The sequence below is a fragment of the Harpegnathos saltator genome, unplaced genomic scaffold, assembly GCF_003227715.2.
Source record: "Harpegnathos saltator strain DR-91 unplaced genomic scaffold, Hsal_v8.6 scaffold810, whole genome shotgun sequence".
Classification (NCBI taxonomy): Eukaryota; Metazoa; Arthropoda; class Insecta; order Hymenoptera; family Formicidae; genus Harpegnathos; species Harpegnathos saltator.
In genome coordinates, this window is record NW_020230661.1 from 382,543 (window position 1) to 404,972 (window position 22,430).

A 22,430-nucleotide genomic window follows, 5' to 3' on the forward strand; every position below is an offset into this window, starting at 1 on the left:
GAATCAAAATCCGCAGCTTTGATTCGATTCGGGAGAACGGCGCGGCGATATCCCGCTCTATCGCGGCAGGCGAATTAATTTCCTGACTTAATTAATTTTCTATCTTCATTAGCCGCTTCTGGAGCCGCTGACTCGCGCTAATGGCCGTCTTAAACATTTATAACGGTGTCGCGACGCAAACTGCAAACTGAAGCGGCAGATTCGTTGTATTTCGCGCGGGTATTTTTCTTACTTTGGAATTAGATTAACGCAATAATTTGATGATATATGCTGGTCTTTTCGACCGCTGTAATACGCATATTTTGCCATTGTTATCCGACGCGCTGAATATTCATTGGTAAATGTTCCGCGAGCGTTCGCGAATGAAAACGCGAATGAAGTTTTACGGGAAGCGGGGAGAGGTGAAAGGAGGGAAATACAAACGCGCGCTGAACGTTATAAAAACGGCAATAAAAATAGAAATGCGTATGAAACGTCATGAAAAAAATTGTGCACTGTATAGTTCGAAAATGGCGCAATTATTCGAAAAGTCATAATCTTGAAATATAAACATCCGAATAGTCTCCTAAAATATCTCTCATGAAACACAAGGCTGAAAGAAAGATTTGTCTCAAAAAGTTGTGATGTCGAAATCTGTGCAATAAGACAACGCACAATAATAATGATGATAATTATTATTATATTATTATTATAGGTAATACTAGATATTGTTATTATTATATTATTGTATAACAATTATTATATATATTATTATACAGGGTATCTGAGATCTTTTGGAAACGAAAAATAATAAAGATTAATCAGATAAAAACTGAAAAGAAAAGTCAAGTACCATTTTGCAAAAATCGCAATAGTTATTAAGTCATTAATGGTTGAAAAATGACCACATCTAGAATTTGAAAACTTGCGTACTTATTTGTAAAATGATAAAGAACTTTTTTGTTCAGAATGACGACTATTGTGCCTAGCAACGAGTTCAAGATTCAGAGTTCAAAGTTCAATATACTTATATCTATCGTTAGACTTTTGTTACTTTGATGATTTTGAAATTTCCAAAGGTCGATAAGTTAACAAAAGTTAGGGCACTATTGTAACAATATATTCTTGAGACCAAATAGAGTAAAAAAGTCTAGTACTATTTTTTTCTTTTTTTTCTTTAAATAGTTAACGGGATATCGTAAATTAAATGTTGAAAAGGTTACCAAGTTTTCCTTAAATATCGCAAAAAATATTAGGCAAATAAAAATATATTTCAGACAAGAGTTGTTCAAATTGATTGGTAGAAAAAGATAATAAAAAATTGGGATTTCCATTGAAGAAAAGTAATGATCAGTGAACATCTTGAAAGTGGCGCCATTTGTAAACAAAATAATGTAGTTATTCCATGTCCGGTTTGAAACCATATAACTTTTGTCTGAAACGTTTCTTAGTATTGTATTTTTTACTTTCAGTATCATATTTCTTAGTATCATATTGTTTACTTTCATATTTTTCGAGATTTTTGCCCGATTCGTTTAAAATGGAATACCCTATATATTAATATATACATTAATGTATATTATCTATATGTATTATTACATTATTAAACTATTATTTCGAGGAAAGTGTATCGTTCATTTGTATCGCAAAAAGCCGCACTTTGGGCTTGAAAATAACGACTTTTCGGAAAAATATTCCACTTGACGAATCTCGAAATTTTGACCTTTCGAAGCAACGGAAAAGGGCTCGAGGTTCGAGGTAAATCGAGAGTTGCGGTTGTCCAGCGCATTCACCCGCGATGAAATACCGGACGATCGCCCGGGCGAATTAGACGAATCTAATCCAACGAAATGTCGAGTCGGCGACGGCGCGTTCGCGGTGGATTTCATTCCGAGTTCACCGTCGTGTCAATTTAATTACGTGAGCCAAACAGTTTTCTTTCGACAGGACGGCGGGATATTTCACAGTCCTTGAGTTTTTATCTCCGACATTCCTGAAAGCAGGGCCGCGCTTTGCAACTTACTCAGCAGCCTGCATAATTTTGCGCAACAAAGCAGAAAGAATAAAGCTAAAAGGAGGCATCATGCTCGACGTGGAACGTATTGTGTTTGGCGCCGCGCATTTTTCTAATATTATAAAAATTTTTAATCCGTACTCTCGCATCGCATTCAACGGCGCTGCAGCGAAGCTCCTCGAGCTTAATCTGTCCTCGACATCGACGTTAATTAGCGCATCATATTTCCCCCATCGATGTATATATATACATATATATGTATATTCTTTTTCCACTGGTAATCGAAACTGTGTTGATAATATATGAAGTTTCACGGAAAATGTAGCCTCTGTGAGATATATAATTAGCGGTAAACTCGGCGTGTGAAAGGAAAATCGAGCGCAATGAAAAGAAATTCTTCGCGAGGCAATTTCATAAAGTATACGGATAATCTCTCTCATGATGCAGCTCGCGTAACAAGTTTGCGCATAACGCCCGAAATTAGTTCTCTAAATATTAGTTAATCGCCTTACACGACTTGCCGTTACGTGCGCGAACCCTCGTGCGCGAAAATACTCGTACCATCTCGAAAAGGGGAAAAAAGAAAAAAAGGAAAGAGGAAGAAAAAGAGGAGAGAAAAATAGCGAGCCTGCCGACGGTGCCGTTCGCGCGCACGTAAGGCTGTCGCAGCTCCGTCACGATTGTTTTCCCCGCGAGTCGCGTGAAAATTTCGTCCGTGAACGTTTCACTTGAAAAATAACGCACAAATATCTCGCGGCGAGATTCGCCACTCACAGCGAGCGACGACGCCGACGGCGGCGGCGGCGGCGGCGGGGGCGGCGGTTTACCGCCGGCTATATTTCACGAGATGTGAATTTCATAAAACCTAAAATTACCCGAGCTCTCTCTTCCGGCCGACGGGACGTTTCCTCGAGTGGAGCGCCTCAAACGAAATCTAAATAGCGCGGACGCACGCGCGGGACGATGTCGATTTAAAGGTCCTTTGATGGCGCCTCTTTTCTCGCATCGTGGTAATCGAGAGGCACTAGGAGAGCGAGAGCGGGAGGGAGCGTCAGGCAGACATTCCTCGGTTGCGCGTACAGTGTATTTGGGCCAACACAATAAGCGCAGCCGGGAAAGTGGGCCGCGAACCTCCACTACGGAGGAAATCCACGCGCCAGAGAGGATCCCCCCTCCATCTCCACCCTCTTCATCCCTCTCATCGGCCTCTCTCTCTCTCTCTCTCTCTCTCTCTCTCTCTCTCTCTCTCTCTCTCTCTCTCTCTCTCTCCTTCATGCAAGCGAGCGGTGTGCACCGGCTGATCCCCGTTTGACGAATATGGAACGAACGGAGTGACAAGGGAATGGAGTAGACTATTTATTACATCCAGGCGCGCGAGCCCCACTTAGCCGCTCATGGATGATGAGCGTTGCGCATTTGTACGCGTCTGTGGTGTCGCTCGAGCGTGTTATATTAGGAGTATGATTTAGTTTCGAGGGTTTTTCTCGCAAAAACTGATTTACTTAAAGCAGGATGTAACGAACGAACACCTTGATCAAAATGTCCCCCTCCGTTATCTAGAATTTTTTCCCATCTCTCTGGCAAGAGATGGACTCCGTGACGATAGAAAGATTCCTCTTTGGAGTCGATCCAATTTTCAACAAATTTTCGCACTTGTTCGAAGTTATGAAAGCGTGTATCCTCTAGAGTATGTTGCATCGAACCGGAACGAGTGATAATCGGATGGAACAATGTCTGGAGAATACGCAGAATGTGGTAAGACTTGCTACCATTCCAGCTCTAATAGCGTTTGCTTCGCTGATAATGCAACATGAGGTCGAGCATTGTCGCGAAGAAGGGTCACTTTGCGTCGTTTACTCGCAATTGCTGGTCGTTTTTGGTCCAACGTTCGCTTCAATTTGTATAATTGTCGTCGGTGACGATCAGCGGTAACAGTTTCATTCGGATTTAACAGTTCATAGTACACAACACCTTCTCGATCCCATGAAATACCTTTGAACAGTAACGCCTTTGAACCGTGAATATTGCGCCTCGAAATGGATGTTACTGGTTGGCCTGGATCAACCCGAGACTTTTTTCGTTTGGGATTATCGAAATAGATCTATTCTTCATCCCCAATAACAATTCGATATTCGATAAAATTCTTCATTTTTGTCTGCCGAACAACGATATACCAATGTTCAACCAGTTCGCAATGGCATTTTCCGATTATTGACGTGGAACCCATTTTTCTTCTTCGTCAATCGTTCCCGTATCATGTAAACGTTTAGTAAATGTTGTAGAATCAATATTTAATGCTCTGGCAAGTTTTGAAGTGGATGGTGCTGGATTTTCGTCCAACAATGCTCGAAAATCTGCATTCTCAAGTTGTTTTGGTTGTCCCGAGCGATCTTTATCGTTAACATTGAAATCATCACTTTTGAATCGTCTAAACCGATATTCACCTGTCTTAATTGATGGAACAACACCGCAAGTTTCTATCAGGATTCTATGACCTTCAGCCGCCATTTTCTTCTAATTAAAAAACAAAAGCGACGCATGCGAAAGATGCTCTTTAGAAAGCTCCATTTTTAAGATGATTTTAACACGATTTTTATTGCATCTATTGTTAATAAATGACTAAATATCATGGATTAATATTAAAGCATCAAGAAAAAATAGCTGTGTTTGGAATGTGTTCAACAAAACTATCATTAGAGTGCCATCTCTTGCAGAATCCTCTACTAAAAGCTAAATCACACTTCTAATACTTCGTCGTCGCTAATCATTTCGCCGTCGCGCCGCGAATTCGACGTGTCACAAGCACGCCAAGTTCCGACAAAGCCTTGACACTCGTTGGGCCAAAAGTCTTACAGCGTCAAAAGGAGGACAAAGTGCATCTCGACTCGCGCGAGTTAATCGAACTAGACTTCAGGGTTATGCACGGGGTGGACCGCCTCGATTCTAGCATTGTAAGATCGCATCGGTACTTTTTGAGCCTCTCGCATGAAAGGTATTTAACTCTTGAAAGCTACCATCAAATCTCATCCCAAACTGACTTTTCTTGTTATTGTTTGTAGCAAAGCATATAGGAGAATTGATCTGTTTTGTCGCAATGTTATCGTGACTGATTATGTGAATAAATATCCATAAAATTTGTATTGTCAGTGTGGTTACGTTTTTTAATCCTCTTGCGGTTCTATTTGCTGGCAGAAATTAATATCAAAATGATTAAATTTTTTCTGCGGAGGAAAATATTTACTTTCATGTTTTATAATAGTTTTCGAGCGTGCTGATTTCAAATTTGTAGTTGTTGCAAAATTCACAAATGACAGATCAAAAATGGCGGACCTGAAAGTAGTAAATCTTACCCCGAGTCAGACTCGGGTCTAACCGTAAGCCGGTTAATAAGATCAAAAATTCACATGGGGTGAACATTCAACCCCGTGGTAGTCCTTAAGAGTCAAAATTTAGTTCGACGAGTCGATCGCTGAGCCGATGCATTATTCGTCGGATTGTCGTCTGTTTTGCTTGATCTTTTAGTCAGAGGTAGAATTATTCAGCGAAATCCACATGTGAAAAACACGACCAGCTATGTTCTTCGGTTTCGATTTAATCTTTGGCTGTTGATGAAATCCTGCAGTTCAAATTCCCGTGTCAGAGTTTGTCGATCCGATTTCCACATCGATCTATTTTTATTCAATTTTACTCGATTGCAGTTTGCGGACAATAAACAAAATTTGAATGACTCTAGCTCTCTCTCTCTCTCTCTCTCTCTCTCTCTCTCTCTCTCTCTCTCTCTCTCTCTTTTTCTCTCTCTCGGTTTTATTTAGCTGTTTTTCTTTTCTGATCAAAATAACCAAAAAACATCCGTGTCGACGATACATGTCGATTTCTGACGATATTCACTTCGACGCTAGATGTGCCGAAAAAAGAAAAAAGAAAAAAAGAGAGAGAAGAGAAAGCCAGAACGCGGTTAAACTATGCGTGTTGCAAAGTTCGACGTTTTCATTATTCGCGGATTGCCGTTTGCAACAAACAGCAATGCGCGATGTTAAAAGCAGCGAACCACCTCCGATCTGCCCTCCCCCCTCCTCGCCGCTCGGCTTCTGTCCTAACTCCTCCCCATTATCCGATTCGTTCGCTCCGCCGATCATTTTTCTGCATTACATCGTAGCACGGAAATAAATGATTTCTACGTTTTTAACGAGATCGTAAATTATACCCGACACCCTTAGGGACGGCTGAAAAGCCGGTTGCGGAATGAGCGAAAAACAAGGAAAAAGAATCGCGGGAAGCAGCCCCGGGAAAAGCAGAGGGAACGTCATCATCGAATTTACTGGAGCATCGCGGGAGCCTCGAGAGCAGTTCAGCGGCTCAAACACCGAGGTGAAAAGACGGAAAATGCGAAAATTTCTGCGAGCGTGCGTGCGCTCGCTCGCTCGCTCGCTACACGGAACGGAGTCAATGTGGGATCTTTTGCTCTTTGGATCATGAATGATTTATTCCTACTTTCTGGAACGATAGCGTCGCGTCAATGCGGCACGGCGTGTATCCCCCGTATGAAAGATCTCGCATGACGGGTCGGTCAATTTCTGCCCGCGGCCGCTTCAGAAATCGCGTTCTTCAAATTGATGTCGGAGCCGGCGCGCGCGTTTTACGATTCGACGCACGCGCACGATGCTAAAAAAATTAAGGGAAATCGAGAAAGTTACTTGGAAAATTAAAAGGGCGAGTTTTATGACTCGCGGCGGGAAGGATCGCCGGATAAATAATCCATAAAATTGGTGTACATATAAATCTTCGGAGGAGATTTACCGGAGCGCGCGAGACGAGACTTTTTCACAAGTGGAAAAAATGAAACGTTCGAGAGCGCTGCGTCTCGAAGACCAGGCGGCAGCTTTTCTTCCGCGAAGTTTGGAATTTTCAGTATTGGCAGATCCCCTCACCCCCCCCCACTCAACAGCATTCTGTCGATCGTACACAAAGAATTTTCTATACAGGGTGCCAGGAATCTTTTGGAAAAATTGTGAAGATTAATTAAATCAAACTGGGAAGAAAAGTCAAGTAATAAAAATCGGAATAGTTATTAAGTAGTTAATGATTGAAAATGACCATATCTAGAGACTCTTTTAATTGATAACTTATCGACCTTTGGGAATTTCAAAATCATCAAATTAACAATCAAATTAACAATCAAATTAACAAAATTCAGGGCGCTATTATAACAATATATTCTTGAAACCAAATAGAATAAAAAAATCTAGTACCACTTTTTCTCCCGATAAATAGTTAGCGAGATATCGTAAGTTAAATATTGAAAAAGTTATCAAGTTTTCCTTAAATATCTCAAAAAATGTTAAGCAAATAAAAAAATGTTTCAGACAAAAGTTGTTCGAATTACATATAATAGAAGAAGATGATATAATAAAAAAGTCGGGGTTTCCATTTAAGAAAAGTAATGATCAGCGAATATCTCGGAAGTGGCGCCATCTGTAAATAAAATTATATAGTTTTATGTCCCCTTTGAAACCATACAATTTTTGTCTGCACATTCTTTTCTAAAAATTCTAAAAATTCTAAAAATTGAAAAAATTCTAAAAATGCTTAGTTTTCGAGACGTTTCGCCGTCCCGGTACATTCTATACGCCTTCTATATAGGGTGTCCGGGATCTTTTGAAAACGAAAAATTGTAAAAATTAATCAAATAAAACTGAGAGGAAAGGTCATGTATCATTTTGCAAAAATCGCAATAGTTAATAAGCTATTAATGATTGAAAATGACCACATCTAGAGGCTCATTTAATTAATAATTTAATAACTATTGCGATTTTTGCAAAATGGTGCATGACTTTTCTTCCCAATTTGATCTGATTAATCTTCACAATTTTTCGTTTCCAAAAGATCCCGGATACCCTGTATTATCCGACGAGAGCACGAAACTGGAAAATGACGGCGTGTGCAAATAATCTGGATAACATTCTCAACGTTCCCTAAAACCAGCCTTGCTTTCGCATGCGACCCAAATGCCACAAATCAAAGAATCGGAAGCGCCAATTAAACTTTTATTGAATTATTTTTCTTTTTCCAGCTTCCCAACTTGGTGACTCCATAACATGACCTGAATGAAGGATGAATCGACCAGAAATCGGCCGCGATCCAATGAGACGTGTAGAAGCGAAGCAGTCGTTAAATTATCGAGAGTATTCGCGGTTAGCGCGTCCTCCGTTCGTGAAGAGTATCGTTGCGTAAACTTATTTCTTCCTGATTATGAGCGACAAAAAGTCCGTGCGCGCGCACGCGCGCTCACGTGGCACGCCGCACGCTCGCTAACTAACGAGAAATTGCCGCAGCGGTAAGTGAAAGAAGTAATTTACGTTTACGCGGCAAGAAGAGTGCGCGATAACGTCGACGCATTTCCAGTCGGCGGCGCCGCGCGGCGCCGTAAATTATGCGATCGATCGGTTTCGCGCCGATTTGCATTTCAGAATCTTTTTCCGGCTCCCCCGCCTGAAAGCAGTCAAGTGCAGGCGGGATGCATCAGCTGCAACTTTTTTCCGCCCTCCTCTTCTCTTCGCCCCCCCCCCCTCCTGCCCCGCCAGGATATATTTCTTCAAGGCGCGGCGGCCGAGATGGGGGGGAGGGGGAAATCCGCCGTTTATTGGAATGTTATTTCACCCGCGGCGTACGCGAGGTAATTAATTTCCGACTGACAAGCTTGTCGGGCGCGACGCGCGCTGAAATCGCGGTAATGCATGTGTCTAATTTATGAAATTCATCCAGCCACTTTTTCACACCGCGGAACGCCGAGCGACGACCCGTCCCCGACAGGCAGGTTTCAACACGTTGTTACCGTCAACGATATTTTTCTTCCTTTTTTCCGTCTCCCTCCCTCTCTCTCTCTCTCTCTCTCTCTCTCTCTCTCTCTCTCTTCCCCTCTCTCTCTCTCTCTAACTGTGTCGCTCCCTCCATACGAATGCAAAAGCGTTCCCCGTAATTCCCGAGTCAACGAGAAAGGAGATCCCCGCAAAAAGCTATCGTTTCTCTCGAAGCACCCTCGCGCGCGTGTCGGATTCGAGCGAGACAGACCGTTTGGCGCGTTTCCGGAAGTGCACTTCAACGCGGCCGCTTCCTTTCACGATGACAAAGACGAAAGCCGCTTATATTCTGATCTAATTAATTCCGCTATAAGCTTACCGCTCGCCCTCTCCCAGCGAGGCGCGCGATGCGGCCGCGCTTTTAGCCTCGCGCTCGCAGCCGCGTGCATTCGCGGCCGCGTCGTAGCTCTTGTTCTTCTTCTTCCTGCCGTCACTCGCCTTTCGTTTTGTCCTGCGGAGCATCGCGGAGGACTTATCCAGTCGAGAGAAATGCACGAGCGATCTTCATCGCGATCACGGAGCGCGCTGCCGTCGCGTCGATCGAATCTACGTCGCTCCCTCTCTCTCTCTCTCTCTCTCTCTCTCTCTGTCTTTCTTCCTTGCAATCTCATCGGAGATTCGATCTTTGCGTTATCGTTCAGCAGCGGGCGGGACGGGCGGGGTAGGGGAGGAAAAAGGAGGAAACGTCGCTCGCTCGGAGCGTAACATGATTCATACATAAGGCAAAACCCCACGCTCGAGGCGTGTCTTGCAGCTTAGTGTGGCATTGGGCCCGGGCTCAATAATACAAAAACATTTGTCAACCTATTTCCGTATGCCGTGCCCCTGCGGAGAAATACTTTCGATGCAAAATTTACACGCATAATTTACACGCGAGAGAGAGAGAGAGAGATCCACCTTCCTCCCTTCCGTCCAAGAGCTCCGTGCGAGACGAGGTTCGCACGGCGGCCGCGCGGACAGGAGGAGAGACTCGAATGGAGAGAGAAGTGTAAAGATGTGTAGGATGCCGAGATGTAAAAAAGACTCTTATAATTAATACGAGAACAAAGCGACAGATATATATATATATGTGTATATATATATATAGGGTGCCCGAGATCTTTTGGAAACGAAAAATTAGAAGATTAATTAAATCAAAGTGAGAAGAAAAGCTATTCTGTAAAAATCGCAATAATTATTAAGTTATTAATGATTGAAAATGACCAAATCTAAAAGCTCTTTTAATTCATGCACAGTTAAAAACATTTCGTACTTTTGTTAAAATTATTTGTGTGTAGAAAGTTTTGTGTTAAATTTTCTACACAATCGTGTGTTAATTTAACATATCGTTGTTGTGTTACCTAGACTTTCTTGTGTTAAATTGAGATTATCTATTTTCAAGTGTTAAAATGACGTTTCCAAGTATTAAAATAACACAATTTATATGTAAATGCATGAATTCTTGCTACGACATATTTTATATGTTGAAGTCAGCACCTAAAATGTGTTATTTTCCTCATTATAATAGTTATCATGTGTTAAATGTATAATGTTAACATTTCTGGTTTGCGAAGGTTGGAATTTTAATTTAACACATAGATTATGTCAATCTAACATTTTCATTTCATGAAATCATAGATTTAATGAAATGAAATAGATTTAATGTAATGAAGAATCATTACTTTTCCCAAATGTTGAAGTAACATTCATTGTATGTCAATTTAACACAAAGTGTGATTCTTGACGGTATTCAAATGTTAAATTTTTGTGTTAATTTTTTACATATTATGTGTGTTACTTTTTAACATATTTGCTGTATGTTAAATTAACACATAAATGAGAGTGGATGATTTGAAACACATGAAATATGTTAAATTTAACATATCATTTCTTACAGTGTGAGGCACTGACTTGAAAATCTTTTATCTATATTTTGGTCTTTATTTCGATTAATAAATATCATTTTTAATTGATATATGCGTCTTTATATACTCGATACGAAAAACCGTAATTATTTTTGCACCAACATAATAAATTAGATCATTTTGAAGTCTTTTACCATTTTGTAAATAAGTACGCAAATTTTCAAGTTGTTAATTAAAAGAGCCTCTAGAAGTGGTCGTTTTCAATCAATAATACTAATAACTATTGCGATTTTTGCAAAATAGTACATGACTTTTCTTCTCAGTTTGATCTGATCAATCTTCATAATTTCTCGTTTCCAAAAAATCGCGGACACCCTATATATATGTTTAGAAACTCTGCGAGGTCATACAATACAGTGATGATCACCGTTCGATATCTCTCGCATGTTTTCCTTCAAAGTTGTTATGCCCGCTATGTCTCTCCCTTTCTCTCCTATATCTCTTCTTCTTCTCTCTCAACTAACTATTCTCTCCTTTTCCCTGTCCTTCCTTTTCCTTCTGTCTCTCTATCTTTCCTTCTCTGTCTTCCTCCTTCCTTGATTCTCGGCCTTCCTCCCCCCCTCTTTCTTTCTCTCTCTCTCTCTACAGCACACAAAGCGTCTCGGTTCCTGCAAGCAACGGAGGAGGGGGGCGGCGGTTTTGAATCCTCGCGAGATTCGCCGCGGCGCCTGCGGGGCAGAAGTTTCGACAGAGGAGGGTAAGGGAGAGAGAGGGGGAGCGAAAAACCGTCGATTCGAGAGGAGCGAAGCGAAACACGACGCTCGAAGTGCTCGAAATACGCATCCCCGGCAACTCCACGACGAGAATCACCGATGAATTGAGCAAGGAAAAACGGGCGCGGGAAGGGGGCGGGAGAGGGAAGAGCGGGGGAAAAGACGAACTTGCGCCGGGGCTGGATATGTAAAATCTGCGCGAACAAGCGCCAAACAATTACCCGCGCGGGTACTCACTCCCCCCTCACGACGAGGAGACTCGTAATTAACTGAAATTGCAAATCGAACCGAAACGCAACCGCGATGTATCCTCTGCTGCGCTCTCTCTCTCTCTCTCTCTCTCTCTCTCTCTCTCCCTTTCCCTCTGCCTCTCCCTCTTTCTCTGTCGCACGCGCGGCAGCGTTGTATGTCGTCGTTTTGCAAAATAAACTGGCGAACGCATCGCTGGCGACGAGGGATGGATGAAGGGAGGCACGGTCGGTTAATAATAGCAATGTAATAAAAATCACACACTCACCCGGCAGAAGCTGGTAATCGAGGAGATCTGAAACAGAAAGCACAAATATATGATCAGTACAGAGTGCAGAGTAGGTTTCGCGCATTTCGCAATTGAAATGCAAAAGTTGTTCGACGCGCGCGGAACTCTCGAAGCTGATCACTGCGAGGTTGAGCCATTTGACGTCGGGGGAAAGAGAGAGGAAGAGAGAAAACACGAAACTTTTCCTCTCGATTATCATAAGAACTTTTTTGACGCAGGAATGGCCGCGCCGCGCGTTACTCGCGAGAACGCGGGCGTATTTTACGTATTCGCGGAAACTTTAACAATTTTCATTCTTAGAGAGAGAAAGAAAGAGAGAGAGAGAGAGAGAGAGAGAGAGAGAGAGAGAGAGAGAGAGAGAGAGAGAGAGAGAGAAGAGAAATAAAAGTTCGCGCGGTCTCACGCATATGCTGCGAGAGCTCCGGCGAACGATAACGAGAGTCGAGCTGAGAAAATTCTATTCATTTACTACACTCTCGAGTACGGAAATTCGTAATTACATTAATTAATTAGTCGAGTCATATATCTCGCGTATGGCAAAATATCATCTTCTGCTTATCTCGGGAATAAAAAGTTCGTCCCTGCGCAGAAAGAAAGAGAAATGAACTTTTAATTCAATGAGGTACACAAAGATTGGCTCGAAAAAAAGCCGTGACAGAAACAGGGAGAAGCGGTAAAATTTCACCATTTCGCTTCCCCGTTGGCTCGCACATGTCCCACAGCAAATTTGGAAATACATTTTGTGCGTCAGCGATGTCTGATTTGTCGTTTTGCATCACCCAAATAGAAAAATTAACAGGGCTCTGGTAATAAAGGCCTGATTATTCTTTTCTAACATTAATCGGGCCCTAGTAGGGATAGAAAGACAAGAAGTATATAAGATGTGTAACAAATAGTTTAACGGGTATAAGGCAATATTATAAAGACCATAAGGCAATATCAACAGGTAATATTAATAATCATAAGGCAATATTAATAGGGCTTTATAAGGAAATATTTTTATTATTGCTTGAGTGAAAATATTCGTTCTCTTCATTCCAAGAAATTTAAACTGTAATTTTTTTATTTCTTTATAACTTTGTTAGTATACAACAAGAATTTTTATTTTAAAAATATAGCATACTTTACAATAAAATATAGCATTCGTTACACATAAAAATCCTGCTACCGTTTTTATTAAAGTTTGCTGTATTTCAAACTAAAGGCAATATTAGAAAAATCCTTGGAAGAGAGTAATGAATATGACAACTAATAAAACTAATAAAATTTGTTTTTAATTGTGGTATAATTAAAAAATCTTTAGAAGAACCAGATAGAGTATATTTACTAAAACGATACTAATAAACGATGACTATAATTTTATTACACGCTTCAAATCTTATTAATTTTCTACAACAGAACTTGATTTTGTATATCTAAAGCATCCTTAAAAAATCCTTTTAAGGCCCTTGTCAGCTTTCCCTATCAAAGCCTTATTTCTGAAATCTAAGATATCCTTAAAAAATCCACTTCAGTACTTGATGCGGTAATAATGAGACAACCCTTTTTGGGGCATCCTATTTTCAGCCTTATCGAGGCTTTATGCTTCATGAGGATAGCCCTAACAGTCTTTGAGCAACTAACAACCCATGCAAAATGGCGAGATCGATGGAACGAACCGAACTGTAAACGTTACTCACTTTAGGTATATCAAATGGATAAATTCAAAGTATACACCTATGATTCAAGAGTCACTCCGATTAGGATTTTCTTATATTTGTCTTAGCGATAGAATTCATTGCCACATCGCACTTAGGCTTTCGTCCACTTAACCTTAGGAAAAGATACCTGGGATACGTATACCTGGGAAAGTCAAACAATAAGCTCCGATAGATACTAAGATGATTAATAGGTTTTTCCTAAATCCAGTAAATCCCAATATTTTATATAGGACTCAATATTTTATATAGGACACACAGCACGATTTTTCATCAATATTGATCAGCTTTTTCATCAATATTGATAAGGGAGTAAGACTGCTGTTCGAGCGCGTAGAGCATAAGTTATAAGTGAAGTTATATTATATATAAGTGAAAAGTGAACACATCGTTATAAAAATAAAAGATGTAATCCAAGTGTAAAAATAGTGACAAATAAAAAAAAAGAATTTTTTTAATTTTTTTCTACACAATCAACGACGACTCTTACAAAGCAAGCGACAAGCGAACCGACCGATCGACAATTTCTACAAAATGCAATCTTACGCCTTCGATTACTCTCGAATGTGAGTCCGCTAAGTTCACTCACTGCCAAGTCTCTCACATTTCCCCCGCGTCCCTCAGCCGCTCAGAGCGCCGGGGACTCCCCGGGGTCGTCGCGAGACTCCAGACGGCCGTTCCCGCCTTGGGAATCGAACAAAGCGCGCGACGCTCATGAGAGAACGGGCTAATGAGTTATTAATTGGCGATTAATTGAGCGGTTAATTAATGACGCGGCGATAATGGCGGCGAGAAACGATTGGAGCGCGAACGGTTCATCAAACGGACCTCGTTAGAGGAAATTCGCGCGCGCGCGCACGCGCGATCGATGGTCGAGTTAGCGGTCTTCCTCTTTCCCGCGAGGGAAAAAGAGCTCCCTCCTTGCAAAGCGAAGAAGGCGATGTAGCTTCTCACCGGATTAGAAGCTTCGTCTTTTAGCCATCGCGTCGCGCCATCGAGTGCGCACCGAACGCACACGCGTGCGACACACAAAGTGCGTTTGCTTTCTAAGCGCATGGGCTGACGGGTGGCGGAGAGGGCGACGGCGGAGGGTGAGCCCGCGGCTGTGTGCGGGTCTTATTAAGGAATCCCTTTGATCACCTGGCGAATATAAACGACTGACAGAAGGGCAACAGCCGGAAAGAGGAAACGGCGCCGGTGACGAGGGCGAGGCGGCTCTCGCCTTTGTGCGCGAATGGCGCGGAACGATCACGGGAAAAAAAAAGAACGCACGCACGAGTGTGGGGGATTAGCGAGATCGCGAACTTTTGTCAATGAGCCGCGGAATCGAGCCGCCGATCGCCGTCAAACTTCTGCGTGGCTCGACGCGCCGCGCCGCGCCGCGCGTCGTTTGTTCGGGCGATTACGTAGTCGCGTGCACGGCCGTCACGCTATACGATTATAAGCCGGTTCGGTGTAGCTGTTTCTTTCCTTTCTGCCTTTCTCCCTCCTTACCTTCCTCTTCCTCTTGCCTCGCCCGCTCTTTCTCTCTCCGCGCGCGATCGCCTATCTTGTTCCACTTTTGTTAGATTTCAGGAGCATTTCTTGGCGCGCGCGTGTTTCGGGAACACGGCGAGCAAGAGCGCTTGTTTACGAGCTTATTTAACGAGCACGAGAACGAAAGTACACAGAGAGCGGCGTGTTGATCCGCTGCCGCTTGCTGGATGCGTGGCCATCAGGAATTTTCAATCACACACGCGTCTCCGATATTTGTACGCCGCGACTGTTTATTATGGAGAGACGCGACTTAGAGACAATAATATCTCGTGCGTTTTACTTTTATACGTACAATTATGTTTTGCGCTGTACATGCAACTCTGCTGATATTATTTGAAATATTGAAACGTTGAATATATACAGGTAGTCTCATTTTAAAAAACGCACTTCGATAATTCTTCAACGAAGCATTTTCAGCAAAAATGTTTCGGACAAAAGTTGTATGATTTCAAGGGGAACATAAAACAACTATACTATTTTGTTTGCAAACGGCACCACTTTCGAGATATTCACTGATCATTACTTTTCTTAAATGGAAATCCTAATTTCTTATTACACCGTCTTTTTCCAACAATTAATTTAAACAACTTTTGTCTGAAACATTTTTTTATTTGCCTAATATTTTCTTAGATATTTAGATATCTTAGATATTTCTTAGATATAAGGAAAACTTGATACCTTTTTCAATATTTAACTCACGATATCTCGCTAACTATTTGTCGGAAGAGAAAGTGATACTAGACCTTTTTACTCTACTTGGTCTCAAGAATATATTATTATAATAACGCCCTGACTTTTGTTAACTTACTGACTTTTGGAAATTTCAAAATCATCAAATTAACAACAGTCAGAGCGCTATTGTAACAATATATTCTTGAGTCTACCAAGTAGAGCAAAAAAGTTTAGTACCACATTTTCTTCCGACAAATAACGAGATATCGTGAGTTAAATATTGAAAATGTTAACAAGTTTTCCTTAAATATTTAAAAAAATATTAAGCGAATAAAAAGATGTTTCAGACAAAAAGTTGCTTAAATTAATTGGTAGAAAAAGACGGTGTAATAAAAAATTGGAGTTTCCGGTTAAGAAAAATAATGATCTGATGAAGTAAATATCTCAAAAGTGGCGCCATTTGTGTAACAAAATGATATAGTTGTTTTATGTTCCTCTTGAAATCATACAACTTTTGTCTGAAATATCTTTTTTCTAAAATGTTTAGTTTTGGAGATATTTCGCCGTTCCGGTACTTTTTATACATCCTGTATATATTGGTACATTGAAATATATTCGAAGCATTGGCGTTTCCTCAAATAATCTGTAGTCGCAGCGCACAAAAATTTATGAACCACGCGTGTAATTGAAAATTTTCAGTCAGTCTGTGAGCGACACCCCCGATACGAGTGTAAAGAAATCAACGCCAGTATTCCGCTCGTAGTGCCCTTAGACAAAGGGTTAATACTTGAAACGACAAAAAAAGCGAGAAAAAAACGACAGGAGAAAACAGAGTGAGAAGCGCATCGTTGCGAAAAGCCGCCTGAGACAAAGGAGTTGATCCAAATTTTATGGGTTCCCTGCCTGCATTCTGCACAAAAACTTCGTGTGCTACTTGATGGAGCATCGCACTTTGATAAAATGTGTCAACGACACGAACTTTGCACGGGGCTGCCGTAAGGAATTGCGGACCAAAAACAGTCCAGAATGTGTGAGATTGGAACTTTTGTAGGATTTTTGTTATCTTGTTAAACTGATTTTTAATAAATTTTGTTCTAACCTAAAAAGAATAAAATCGGTTTTCCTGTAATATCAATGAATGACCGCGTAGCTTAAAGCTACGCTGCTTTGCGAGAAATTGACGAATAGTGGAGAAGTGAGTATAAAAATGATGGAATATGTCTGCAAGTAATAATGATAACAATAATAATAATAACAATATCTTATAATCGTATGAACAGAGACGCCAGCAGGAAGCGAAGAGAAGATTAGCCGCCCTTTGAGGTGACTTAAAATATTCAGAAGTAGAATATTCAATCTCTAAGCAAATATATACGATGTTCGATACTTTCTAATTTCGTTTTCCTAACCACTCCCCCCTCTTCTATTGCCCCGTTTTGCGTTTTTAGTAACGTCCCTACTTGTGAAGATCGTTTGAAGATCATTAGATAGCCACTTTATGAAGAACATAAAAACATAATAAAGGCCAAATATAAATAAAAACAGAGGATAAAGAATATATATGATGAAAATAAATGAATGATAAAAATAAATAAATATTATTAAATAATTGATATGCGAGAAACATCCCTGTGACATTGTGTACCATTAGCTTGCATTACGTGAGACAGAGATGACAAGCGCTGAAACTGCAGAAGACTCGAAACCACCCTAAATGAGAACAGGCGGCCATTAAATTTTTTTACAGTATTTTTATGCAATGGCAATGTGTAAGAATATCAAAGGAAAATCCTCAACGCGTTATAATGCTCTAGATTTTAGCCCGTATACTGGCGGAGATATTTCGCCTTACGCCTGCTGAGACTTGCTCAGCTCTTATACAGGATCATCAAATGGCGATTTTTGCTCGTAGGCAATCTCGCACCAGCTTCTTTATCCTTTCCTCGGTAGTTTCACGCAATCAGAACGGCGGAGAATTCATTAGGGCGAATTTGAGGACCGTATCGTTAGGTCGGAATAAACAGCCTGTGTACCGCACGTACGTACGTACGGTTCCTGATTTGGCGTTATGTTAATATCTCGGTAGGTTAGGTCGCGGCGCGCTTATTGTTTGCCTTTGATCGGTTATCTGCTTAATTGGCTTTCGATTTAGACCGGCCCTCAGGCTCCAGCGAGTAATATTCGACGAGGTCTCTCCGATGCGCTGCGTGTGTGTGTGTGTGTACACATGCGCCGGTGATAAAAATGGACGACAAAGGGGTCGCAGAGAGAGAGAGAGAAAGAGAGAGAGAGAGAGAGAGAGAGAGAGAGAGAGAGAGAGAGAGAGACAGAGAGAGAGAGAGAGAGAGGATAGCTTCGCAAAGTTGCGGGCTTAACGCTTAATAACGATTTTAGCAAATATTAAGGTGCGTGACAGTCACAAAAATAAATAATGGCTAGTAAATAATTAATATATTGGTGTTTTGGTTAATGTTGACGCTTGATGATGTGAATGGATTACTTTCGAAGATAAAAGTCTTTTTTCTAGCGGTGAAAAAAGACTTTTCCACTAAAATAATTTAATATATAATGATAAATAATGATAAATAATAAATAATAGACAATGTCCGTTCATCGTCAATCCTCGAAAATAACCGAAACACCCAATATAAATCTCCAAGTCGCATGATATTTTTTGAAATCTGCGCGGTAGTGCCGAGGCAACTGAACGAGTTTTACGGCCCTGTCGCTCTCAGAATCGCACGAGCGAATCTCGAACTCAAACTCAAGATGGATTCTTAATTCATACGAGTAAACGCTTCGATCGATGGGAGCAATTGTGTTCCATCGCGAGACGGCAGAGCGCGACCACAGACTCAGTCTTTAATCTCGAAGAAAACGCTCATTTGACGATTCAGACGAAGGAATTCACTCCGCGCGCGCGCGCGGAAAGTCACTCAAGCTCGAGAGTGGCTCGGCTGTCGCTTCGTTTTTCCCGAGTGGAGGAATTCCACTCGAAGGCATTCGAAGAGCATTCGCACTTCTTCGCCGGTGTTTCCCGCAACGTTACGAAAATCCGCGTTTCTCTGCGCGAATGTTAATCGCCAGCCGGTTTCGAAGGAACAATCTCGTCGAGAGGAGAAAACGCAAAAACCAGGGCCGGGCCACCCTCGCGCTGGCGCCCCGGCCTCGTCGTTGGATCCGAAGGCCGATACACGCGATAAAAGGCTGACAAGTGCGCTTTCACGCAAATTGGCATTACGCGGCGGCATTATACTCGCGAACGATCGAGCGGAGGATTTTCATCGGGCGGCGCGAATCCAACGAGGCCACTTTGCACCGGCGGATATCAAAGAAAACGCTCAGGCATGCCGGAAGCTCTTTCGACTGTGCCAATGTTTGCGCAGCTGAGTCATACGTAACAAATTAAACGCGTTGCCCGCGCGGCCGCACCGTTCTCCGCATTACACACCTCTCTTCCGCGCGAGAATGATCCGTTGCCACGGATCTGGACTCCGACGCTCCGCAAACGGAGGATCGCGGGCTACCTTCGTATTCCGCCGGAATTCGCTGCGATCTCTTTCGCTGCGGTCTTCCCTTCGCCCGGCCGCAGAGATCGCGAGCGCGTTTAACTACCCTCAAATAATATTCCCCGACGCGCTCGTCGCTCTCAAACAGCGAGAGCGTCGCTCGTCGATAAGCAGGCGTTTCGACTCGACCGCTTCTCTTCCCACTCCGGGACAGAGGTAAGACGTGGTAAAATGTTATTTTACTTCGATTAGAGAGAGTGTAATAAAATTATCATCAGTTACTATCAATTTCCGATTAGTAAACCGATTGTCAGTTAAGATGTAATAAAGCGTTAATTTGTTACATCTTATTTTTCTGTTACACGCACAGGGACCTTACGGGAACTTTTAACGTGAGATTTCGCTCCTTGTGACGTCACGTCCGCATTTCCTGCGCGATGCAAAAATACATGGGGCCGGAGGAGTACGCACTTTTTACGAGTGACTGCCTTTGAAATAAGCCACCCCGCTAAGTCACCCTTGGCAACTTGTGACGAATGGGTCTTAAACGTCACGAAGCCGGCGTTGCGCTTCGCCCTTTCGATGTTTAAGGGAAGATTTTTTTACTAACCTGAGCCATTGGGGTTGAAGAACACTTGGCTCCCGCAGAACGACACCGACTTAAGGGTATAGACTTTTTTACCTCACGGTCGCGACACATCAACTATTAGACTATCGTTAGACTATCAGGTAAGTTGTGATCATAATTTCATGTGCATTTTTATTATTGCCAAATTAGCACTTAACGTCCGATTTAGAATTTGATTCCAGTTCCCCCCAAGTTGTCTCGTGCGGTGAGGCCTAAGGAGCATCGCAAAATTTTCTTACCGGACGGGGGGCGGTATTCGAAGCTGGGACTGTCACTAGCCGAATTATCGGTCCTAGACCATCGGTCTATATACCGATCCATCCAAGCCTTCCGACAGGACACCTCCGTTTGCCTACTCAGTATACTGACCCATCTATGCTGTTTGCACATGGTTGGATAAGTTAATATATTTTTTCAACTAAAGCGGAACTAAGTTGGGGGTGAAGTGAAGCGAAATATGTAGTTGAGAATATATAACCTATAAAATATTAACCTATATAACCTATATAAAACCTATATACCTATATAACCTATTAACCTATATAACCTATAAAAATATTAATCTATAAAACTAACCTAGTCCCGATAAAAATTAACTATGCAAGCTAATATTTATTTGTTTTCCCATATATAAATAATCAGATATTAAATTTATGCAAGATAATTAAAATACCTTTCGCAAGAAAATACTAGTTATTTTGTGCTTAGAATTGTATAAAGAAAAAAATACTGATACTTGAGAGAGAGAGAGAGAGAGAGAGAGAGAGAGAGAGAGAGAGAGAGAGAGAGAGAGAGAGAGAGAGAGAGAGAGAGAGAGAGAGAGAGAGAGCGAAAGGGAAAGAAAATTTTATTAATTCATACTTTTCTCAGTCCGTATTATAAGTGGCGCGCAATGATTTCAATATCGATAAATTATCTTAACTTAAAAAAATGAAGTTGATAAGTCAACGTTGGTGCATTTTAAAATAATTACTTTAAGCTAAGAATTAGTTTTGAAATTACCTAAGTTACAAGTCGTTGACTTTTAACCGATTAACTAGTTCTTAACCAATTCTATGTTTACGTCCCTTTTCATAGCTCGCATAAATATGGCAAGATCGTGTCTCGGAAACACATAATAATCGAGAGAGAAGAAGGACTCTCCAGCGTCCCGTCGTATCCCGCTGGAGCTGGCAATGACCCAACGATGAAAGACGACCTCGGATTTTCACACATGTGCGGCAATGGGGACATCAGAAAAAGTATATATGGGACGAATCAATTGGATACCACTATCGGATTTTCTATTTCTTTTTTGCTAACACTTCTGTTTTGACCTGAATAAGAACATGGATGATAACAATATACTAATATGTACCATATTAACCCTTAGCCTAATGTGCCTAATATTAACCCTTAGCACTCTGCGTTTTTGTACCACTGCCTACCAGCAACTCCGGCACATTTTTGCAGCGAAGCGTCTGAGAAGAAGAAGTCTTATTTTGTGTGAAAGGAATTACACGTGCTTGTGAATGTTTTTGATTTTATTTATTTTATAAATATGCATATTCCTCTTGCAAATGAAACATAAATTTTTAATTTTATAATTCACCATCGTGTGATATCTTTGGAAACAATCCCCCATGTGCATTCTAGGTTTACTTGGGCAAGTGTCACAGTACTCACTAGTTTGACGTCTGCCATCCCTTTCTTGAAAATAATACTTGAAAATAATAATAATATAATAATAATAATAATAATACTTGAAAATCAAATACGTCTTCACTATCACTCAGCTCTAAATTTTCATCATAACATTCATTCGTCTCCATGTTTTTAACCATAAAAAAGGTCGTAAAATAATTTAACCTCAATATTACAGACTTAGCACGTTTTAACTATAAATAACAATTGCCAACGCCGACGATGACATAGCATCTTAAGCGTAATCATGTTAAAAACATTTGGCTCCGCAGCGGAGCCACCGGAATTACTGAACAAATGAGCGAACAAATGTCTCCGTACCGGAGCCAACGGAGCGCTAAGAGTTAATGTAGTTACCCACTTATCTTAATTTTCTTTCTTTTGCCTACAAGGCAAATTCCACTAAACCAAAGATCACACATTCATGTTTACGTTTCTGGGTTTCTCATTATTTCGATGCGCATGAACGAATATCACAGCTCGTCTCGCGTATTGTGATCCCCTCTTCTCTTTCTCTTTCTCTCTCTCTCTCTCTCTCTCTCTCTCTCTCTCTCTCTCTCTCTATCTCTATCTCTTGACAATTTCTAACATCAATTTAACAAATAATAGCCTTTACTATATCAAACTAGAAAATTACATGGTTGGTTTTTACGTCAGATGTACGCAACAGCTTCGTTATGAACGAAGTTGAGCTCCTTAA

At 41.3% G+C, this 22,430-nt stretch overlaps 1 protein-coding gene across 7 annotated transcripts in view; it reads right to left on the minus strand.

Moving 5' to 3' along the window:
• The window catches only part of Nrx-1 (neurexin 1), a 497,229-nt gene that overhangs the window by 206,398 nt on the left and 268,401 nt on the right, over positions 1 to 22,430 (minus strand). For all 7 annotated transcript variants that reach the window (XM_019845315.2, XM_019845314.2, XM_019845312.2 and 4 more), the window contains one exon: positions 11,985 to 12,011. In XM_019845315.2, the coding sequence (XP_019700874.2) occupies positions 11,985 to 12,011 (27 nt within the window). The remainder of the gene's footprint in view (positions 1 to 11,984; positions 12,012 to 22,430) is intronic.